This window comes from Octopus sinensis, linkage group LG8 (genome assembly GCF_006345805.1).
Source record: "Octopus sinensis linkage group LG8, ASM634580v1, whole genome shotgun sequence".
Lineage (NCBI taxonomy): Eukaryota > Metazoa > Mollusca > Cephalopoda > Octopoda > Octopodidae > Octopus > Octopus sinensis.
Window position 1 is genome coordinate 91,498,898 of NC_043004.1, and position 10,000 is coordinate 91,508,897.

At 37.1% G+C, this 10,000-nt stretch overlaps 1 protein-coding gene across 2 annotated transcripts in view; it reads right to left on the reverse strand.

The window, feature by feature from the left end:
* The window catches only part of LOC115214928 (potassium voltage-gated channel subfamily A member 1), a 123,180-nt gene that overhangs the window by 113,102 nt on the left and 78 nt on the right, over positions 1–10,000 (reverse strand). For both annotated transcript variants that reach the window (XM_029784003.2, XM_036505589.1), the window contains exon 1: positions 9,976–10,000. This exon is cut by the window's right edge. In XM_029784003.2, the coding sequence (XP_029639863.1) occupies positions 9,976–9,998 (23 nt within the window). In that variant the 5' untranslated portion in view covers positions 9,999–10,000. The remainder of the gene's footprint in view (positions 1–9,975) is intronic.

Sequence of the window (10,000 nt, forward strand, 5' to 3'; positions counted from 1 at the left end):
TAATGCATATATGTGTGTGCGTGCGTGTGCGTATGTGTGTGTGTGTGTGTGTGAGAGTAACAGGGAGGCAGAAGGGTATAAGACCACCTCACAAGTGTTGATATGATAAACTATGCCCAGTAGTCTCTGTAAAGTTGTAGAAGGAACAGAGAAAACACGGTTGAGAGAAGCTCTACTTTTTTGACGTGACAACATGAAACCATGCTACACAGGCGCAGGAGTGGCTGTGTGGTAAGTAGCTTGCTTACCAACCACATGGTTCTGGGTTCAGTCCCACTGCGTGGCATCTTGGGCCAGTGTCTTCTACTATAGCCTTGGGCCGACCAAAGCCTTGTGAGTGGATTTGGTAGACGGAAACTGAAAGAAGCCCATCGTATATATGTATATATATATGTATGTATGTGTGTATGTTTGTGTGTCTGTGTTTGTCCCCCTGCTTGACAACCGATGCTGGTGTGTTTACGTCCCCGTCACTTAGCAGTTCGGCAAAAGAGACCGATAGAATAAGTCCTGGGCTTACAAAGAATAAGTCCCGGGGTCGATTTGCTCGACTAAAGGTGGTGCTCCAGCATGGCCGCAGTCAAATGACTGAAACAAGTAAAAGAGAGAGTAAAAAGAGTATGAAACATAGAAGTGTAGAAGTTTTCCCAAGACAACTTTTCACTAGATTACTGTCTCTCTGGCAACAATATCTGGTTCATGCCAGCATCAAAATGGCCAACAAAAGGAGGATAATAATGATGATGATGATGATGATAGTATGTATGTGTGCATTGTGTGTGCATATGTGTGTGCATATGTGTGTGCATATGTGTGTGTGTGTAATCAAGATGATTGGCAATTTACTGTACTCAAGATTTGCCATCTCTCTCAGCACAGATGAGGCCCTCAAAATGCATATCATATATGCCTATGACCCTGCACTGTTCCTGACATGTCTCTTTCCCACAATTCATCTTTATAATACCTTTCCATCCATCACTCTCCTGACTACGGCACTATCCACTCAGCTGCTGTAATTATATGAGTTTGAAACTGAATATATTTCCTCCTCCTCTTTCTTGCACTCCCACTAACCCTGTTTGGAAACACTTGTTTCTTACATTCTCGGTATCATCCCTTACCATTTTATCTTCTATAGAAAATCCCCTTTCACTTTCAGTTTTCCCCTTCACACCTCATTCAGCTGATGGCAGCCCCCACTACTTATGTTCATCTCTCACTGTTTCTACCCCTGTGAACTTCTGACTTCATCCTTGGCCTTGTGCATCTCTTGAATGCTGCTCACACTCCCCATCACCATGTTGCCAACTATTACCTCTCTGTCCAATGTTATTTCCTCAACCCACTAGCATAGCTAGATTGTGTGCTGCCCAGGGTGCCCTTCAGCCACAACAAAAAGTACATATTGCCTGCAGCAAACCCAAAAGTGGTGCCATCCCTATAAAAGTTTTTATAATGAATATATAAACGTATATATATATGTATATATAAGTTCAGCAAAAATTTAGATTCAAATGAACCTTACAGTAGTCTGGAACAACTGAATCTTAGTCAGTCAGTTGATGGGTTCCACTACCTCAAATGTCCTTAAAATTTAAATCCACATCTTTGTCTATATATCTACCTTCTCTTTCATGTTGCCACTTGATATGAAAATTTTTGTATTAATGGAAATCCTCTATAATTGGCTGATGAGTGCTCAGCATTTTAAAACTGTAGTAATACTTACAACATTTAATAAAATGATGTAGTGTGAAACGATCGTATCAAATTACCGGAGCCATTCTTGTTGCTTATTTTGATTATATGTATATATATATATATTATATATATATATATATATATATTCTTATATATATTCTTATATATATATATATTCTTGAGTTTCAAGTGCGATGCTAGCCATCAACCATTTTGAATTTGAATGACAGAAGTTGATTGTTATTACCATAAGGTGAGCTACGATTGGTCGAGGAAGGTCGCACCCCTTCCAATTTCCTTGCTAACAACTTGACCAACTTCTAGTCTATTTCCTGTCCTCCATGTGGTCAATTTCCTGTTCACCATGCAATATTTTCTGACTAACTGTTACCCATATACCAACATCAAACCATGACACCATGTGACCTTCCCCAACCAATCACAGCCCACCTTAGGGTAATAACAGTCAACTCCTGTCATTCAAATTCAAAATGGCTGACGACTAGTATCACACTTGAAACTCAAGAGTACCAACGAATTTGAATCAAACTGTTTTGATCCATGCATGTAACTCCCAATAAATTGGTCGAGTGGCTTTCTTTCGTTTGTCCACTCACTCGTATATACATATATATACATATATATATATATATAGATAGATAGATAGATAGATAGATAGATAGATAGATAGATAGATAGATGCATACATACATACATACATACATAGGTAGATAGATAGATAGATACATATTCATTATATGTATGTATGTATCTTTTAACTTTTATGAGTTTCAGTCATTAGGCTGTGGCCATGCTGGGATACCACCCTGAAAAATTTGAGTCAAATGAATCAACTCAATCTTTATAATTTTTAACCTGGATCTAATTCTATCGTTCTCTTTTGCTGAGCACAAACCAACACCAATTGTTAAAGGCAGTGGGGGATAAATACAAAGACACACACACACACACACACACATAAACACCCACACACTGATACTTACAAATATACAATGGGCTTCTTCAGTTTCCGGCTACCAAATTTCTGTCACAAGGCTTTGGTCTGTTACCCAAGGTGCCATGTAGTAGGACTGAACCTGGAACTATATAGTTTGGAAGCAAATGGCCCACAACACTACCACACACATCTCTCTTCAAATTTATATGCATGTGTGTATGTGTGTGTGCATGTGTGTACGTGGTGCATGTGTTGGACTATGGCTACGCTGGGGTACACCCTTGAAGAATTTTTAGTGTAATGAAACAACCCTGGTACTTGAGCTGGTTAAGGCGGCGAGCTGGCAGAAATGTTACCACGCCGGGTGAAATGCGTAGCCGTATTTCGTCTGCCGTTACGTTCTGAGTTCAAATTCCGCCTAGGTCGACTTTGCCTTTCATCCTTTTGGGGTCGATAAATTTAGTACCAGTTACGCACTGGGGTCGATGTAATCGACTTAATACCTATGTCTGTCCTTGTTTGTCCCCTCTATGTTTAGCCCCTTGTGGGTAATAAAGAAATAGGTACTTATTCTATTGGTGATTTTTGCAAATCTGCTAAGTTATGGGGACATTAACACACCAACACTGGTTGTCAAGTGGTGGGACAAACACAAACACAATAACACACTCATATATATATATATATATATATATATATACATATACATGACAGGCTTCTTTTAGTATCAGTCTACCAAATCCACTCATGGCTTTCATTGGCCTGAAGCTATTGTAGATGATGACACCTGCTCAAGGTGCCACACGGTAGGACTGAATTTGGAATCATGTGGTTAGGAAGCAAGCTTCTTACCACTCAGCTACACCTGCAGACACATACACACATACACACACACACACATTATAAAGCCAAACTGTAAGTTAAATATGAATGGATTCTCATTGTTTTTATAATTTTTGGCATGCAGTGAAAAAGAGTGGGCAGTCTCCTGACAAATTATTTCATGGTTTGATAATTGCTCCACAGAGAAAAGACACATTTGGTTTCCTTCCTTAATCATTTGCATAGAATATTCAGATCTTACATAAAAGAAACATAAATTAGGCTACCACGTAAGTAGATGGCTTAATTTGTATATTTGCTCTTTACATGACTCGTCATTAATTGGACAATATTTTATGCACAACTGATCATTTATCAAAAGAATGCAAACAGATTTACACATAAAGCCTAGCAGTCACGAAATAAGTATGTAAACATAATTTCTATGCTTTTGATCTGCAGAAAACAGATGCAGCATCTCATGATGGACTGTTTTATGCTTTGTTAACCACTCCTAGGAGAAGATTTACCTGGTTTCTTTCCCTAATCAATAGCATAGAATATTTATCTGCTATATAAAGTAGTCATAAATTAGACTAGTAAACATGTGGCTGACGATTGTGATGGTAGTGTTGATGATATGTATAAAAAGTATATAAGTATATAGACATGTGGAGGCACATAGCCACATTTTCATATTCAAGTGTACAAACCATAAAGTGAAGCATAACTGTAAAGATAAAGGTATATAAATATATATATATAATGTACATAAGTGTATAAAAACACCCATGTATACATGCAAATATACATACATACATACATACATATATATTTATATGAACATATGATGGAATAATACATGCATAAATGCATACATTTGCATTGAGGAAAACATAAAGGCAACTAGCGTAATGTATATGATACGCAAAATAACATGCACAATAGAGCATACATAAAAGAGCATGCATTATAGAGATGCAACAGTAAGAGGAAGATAGGTGACAAGAATATTTGATACAGGTATGGACCATCAGAAGACAATTGTGTAAGTAGGAAAAGGCAGCAGTAATTGAAACAATAAATTATAGATGAACGGCAAAAAGAGTGGAAGAAGTGAAGATGGAAGGGTGTAGAGATGAGCAAAAACAACTGCTTAGAGAAGTTTCCATGAGGGTTGAGGAATAGAGGGTAAAATTACTATTGTAGGAGTGTTACTGGTTGGTGAAATCAGAAAGATTGAAGTTGTGTATGTTCTATATGAATGCAGAGTTCTCTTAGTTATTTTGGTTAGTAGATCATCTTTGAGAAAAATGGATTTCTAAACAGCTGTTTGCATGCAAGTTGCACAATTTGTGCAACCTGATATAAGATTTTGCTTCATATAAGATTTTCCTTGAGCACTTAAATGTAATAGGTTTCTTTTTAGATTGTGGAAGTAGTTAGTTAATGGTATATGATTTGATCTACTGGGCTTTCTGAAGGAATAGGTATGAGAGTTGTACCATAGTTTAAAAGGGTTAGAGGTCATGCTTATGTATACAATAATATAAGAACTACAAAGTCTTCAACTTATAGGATCTATAAGACTTACAAACAATTAGGTCTTTTTGATTTCATCAACCAGTAACACTTCATAAGAGTAGTTAGGTGTATGAGTACATGTGAATTATATTCCTTCAAATGTTCAATATCTGACTTTTTACAATCTGTTTCACATTTCAAAGGCAAATCATCTGAGGCATAGGATAATGTTTACAATATAATCATAGAAATATTATAAGAGAAAAACAAATAAATATAAAAGACAGAAAGAAGAATAGATCAGAGGAGGAAAAATATGACAAAATGAGATATTATGCAGTAAGAAGAGTACTGGAAAATCTGTAGAAGGGGAAGATAGCCTGAATTAGTGGGTGCTGTGAATGAGAATATGTAAAACAAAGGAAGAATGGGGAAAGAGTAAACTAATCAATGTGTGATTTCTATTGCCAATCTATCCGAAACTGTAAAATTAATTAAAAATTTGAATATCCAATTCATCTGTAGTGAAGAATCAGAAGAAAGCAAAGGGTTTTCATAATTAAACATAGAAATAACATTGAACATTAATGGAGTTATATAAATATTTAGTGATTAATTGTATTGGCAGACATGTGTAGTTTATGCCAGCTGTTACAAGTAGAGGTGATGTATCTAACTCAAAAGTTGCATAAAGCTATGGGAGCAGAGCCCTGTCAATTTTAAAAATTATAAATGCATATTTGTATAAGAGGATTCATAATTTAAAGTAGACAAAGCTCAACTAGTATTAAATTATAAATAAACAAATGAATATTTTGACATTTAGGCGTAGGAGTGGCTGTGTGGTAAGTAGCTTGCTAACAAACCACATGGTTCCGGGTTCAGTCCCACTGCGTGGCATCTTGGGCGAGTGTCTTCTGCTATAGCCCCGGGCCGACCAATGCCTTGTGAGTGGATTTGGTAGACGGAAACTGAAAGAAGCCTGTCGTATATATGTATATATATATATATATATGCATGTGTGTGTTTGTGTGTCTGTGTTTATCCCCCTAGCATTGCTTGACAACCGATGCTGGTGTGTTTATGTCCCCGTCACTTAGCGGTTTGGCAAAAAGAAACCAATAGAATAAGTACTGGGCTTACAAAGAATAAGTCCCGGGGTCGATTTGCTCGACTAAAGGTGGTGCTCCAGCATGGCCGCAGTCGAATGACTCAAACAAGTAAAAGAGAAAAAGAAAGAGAGTTATTAGTGATAGAACAATTTACAAATCAATGAGAATTGATCCTCAATAACTTTTGAGAACCAAACACTTTCTTCTATCCATTTTCTGCAATTTGGTAACAAACCCAACGTTATTGTATGTCAAATAATTCAGTGAAATTGCATCACTAGTCAGGTCACAAAAGTGTGATGAAAAATGTTTGAAGCTTCATAATATATTGTACTCTTAAAAGATAAATGAAATGAAATGGCTATAACAGTATTTGTTTGTCTTGAAATGGATAAAATGACTCTCTGAATATAAATATTTTATAGGCATTAGGAAGGAGTTCGACTGTAGAAAGCATACTAAATCTGACATTGTAACTTGACATAGTCCTCTGACTCATTGGATCCTGGTGAACAACCCATCCCATGCCAGCATGGAAGACAGACATTAAATGATAACAATGGTGATGATGACACACCCACATGTGTCGCATCCCACCTTACTCTCACGAGCACATACACAGATATATACTCTTTTTACTCTTTTACACTTTTACTTGTTTCAGTCATTTGACTGCGGCCATGCTGGAGCACCGCCTTTAGTCGAGCAAATCGACCCCGGGACTTATTCTTTGTAAGCCCAGTACTTATTCTATCGGTCTCTTTTGCTGAACTGCTAAGTGACGGGGACGTAAACACACCAGCATCGGTTGTCAAGCAATGCTAGGGGGACAAACACAGACACCCAAACATACACACACACATACATATATATATATATACATATATACGACGGGCTTCTTTCAGTTTCCGTCTACCAAATCCACTCACAAGGTTTTGGTCGGCCCGAGGCTATAGTAGAAGACACTTGCCCAACATGCCACGCAGTGGGACTGAACCCGGAACCATGTGGTTGGTAAGCAAGCTACTTTCCGGCAGAAACCAAGGCTGCGATTTAAGGACTGTGTCAAGTCCTCGTTAAAGGCCTTTGATATGCAGGACACTGACTGGGAGAACAATGCCTGTCATCGCCACAGATGGAGGAAGCAGGTTAAGGAGGGGATCGACACTTTTGAGAGAGCACGTATCCAGCATGAAGAACTTAAGCGAGCTGTGCGAAAGCGCACGGCTCATATAGTGAATGGGGAAGGCTTGGTCTGCAATGTTTGCAGTTGTGTATGCTTGTCAAGAGCAGGGCTCATTAGCCACCAACAGAGCCGCAAATGCAAAATATAAGTTAGTCCTAGAGCGCACAATGTTCCTGAAGGTCGGCAATGGTCTTCCTCGGTCACGAGTGGACGGCCATCATGTGTATGTATATATATATATATATGTATATATATGTATATATGTATATATACATATATATATATGCATGTAGAAAGAAGACTCGTATATATGTGTATATTTTTGTGTGTGTGTGTGTGTGTGTGTATATGTGTGTGTGTGTGTGTGTGTGTTTGTACCCCCACCATTGCTTGACAGCTGATATTGCTGTGTTTACATTCCCATAACATAGCGGTTTGGCAAAAGACACTGATAGAATAAGTACTAGGCTTACAAAGAAGAAATCCCATGGTCAAGTTGTTCAACCAAAGGCAGTGCTCCAGCATGGCCAAAGTCACATAACTGAAACAAGTAAAACAATAAAAGAACTATGCTATTTTAATCCTGAGCAAGGCTGGGTATCTCTACTAGCATATATATATATACAAGCTCCTGGGGCTACAAGCTACAGTAACACCCACCCTTAGTGGTTAGCCATAATGAGATGGCAAACATACCTCACATTGTCGTGCAGTTACTGTTTATACCTCATTCAGAGATTTATTATATATATATATGATATAAATTATATATAAATATATGCATATATACATACATATATGTACATACCTACATATATATGTATATATACATGCATATATGGGTACAGGACATCAAAAAAATGTTGAACACAATGGGAAACAAAAGCAGAAAAACAAAAACATAGAAAACGAACATTTTTTTTGAACAACGCAAAAAAACAAACAGAGAAATGAGACATGACTTCAAACCAACCATCTCTACTCATTTTTTCAAAAATATAATACTGTACCAAGGCATCACCATTTGCAGTCTACCCCATCAGATGGTGTCATCACTATTTATGCTTGGATAGCAACTGATGGTGTTTGTTTTGTAATTCCTATCAAGAAATTGTTCATTAACACTGCACTTTTAAATTCCTCTAAAATAAATTTTTATTAAAAATTCCTGACTTGGAAAAGAGGTAAGGTTTGTCATCAGGAAGAGCATCTGGCTGCAATAATTTGGTACAATTTCCTTTCATGTAAGACATGCTAGTTTGGAAAAACAGATGTTAAAATGGAACAGAAAAATGGAATGAATATATATACATATATACATATATTTATACTGTACAAAGAAGACCAGCAGCCAATAAACAAATATGCACGAACACATTAAGCACCTGTAGTGTAAGCTCCTTTTATGGTATTCTTTCACTGGACAGCTACATCTAATACTGACTCAACAATGAAGAGGAGTTAGTTTCTTCCTTATTCATTCAGCTGTGACTAATGCCCTAAGTTCAACGTTATTTAATATATCTGCCATCTGATGATGTCACTTAAGAAAATTGGAAAACCAGCTCATTCTTCATTCACTTTTCCATGTTTTATTTAGAAGTATGTCTATTCCAAGTCAGTATGGAACACGGACATTAAATGATGATGACAATGATGCATACATCATCATCTTACACGCACACATGTATGTGCATATATATATATATACATGTGTGTGTGTGTGTAGGTATATATATATATATATATGTATATATATAATGTATTATATAGAGTTGATGAGAATGAAGATGAAGAGAGATCTGGAAGAAAATGTGCAGGTGGCACATAAAAAGCACCCACTACACTCACGGAGTGGTTGGCGTTAGGAAGGGCATCCAGCTGTAGAAACACTGCCAGATCAGACTGGAGCCTGGTGCAGCCTTCTGGCTTCCCAGATCCCCGGTCGAACCGTCCAACCCATTCTAGCATGGAGAACGGATGTTAAATGATGATGATGATGATGATGATGATGATATATATATATATATATATATATCCTGTACACTCTGTAAATTGGTGGCTGGCATTAGGAAGGGCATCCAGCCATAGAAACCAAGGCAAATCAAATAATTGGAGCCTGGTGCAGCTCCCTGAGTTGACAGTGCCTGTCAAACCATCCAGCCCAAGCCAACATGGAAAAAGGACATTAAATGATGATTCTATATATATACATATATATATATATGCCTTATAGATTGACTATTCATGTTATATATACACATACATAAATAATAGTGTCAAAATTTTGGCACAAGCCCAGCAATGTTAGTGGGGTGTAAAGAGGTTGATTACATTGACCTCAGTACATATTTTATCAACCCCGAGAAGATTGAGAGTTATGGTCAACATTTTACAGAATGTAAAAAGCTGGATGAAGTGCTAATGATTCTGCCAGCTTGTCACCAGCTTGGAATGTTGTCAAACTGCTTCTGATAGTATTATTACTGTTAGTATATTAATATTAGCAGAACCACACATGTTAGTCTGAACTTAGTTTTAGTAAACAGTGATTAGTTGTAAACATATACACACACACATTCAGGCACACATGCACACACACGTACACACACACATGCACACATATATATATTTAGGCACACATATATTTTTAAAATCTTTTCATTTACCCTTCACTGTCAAATGATCGCATTG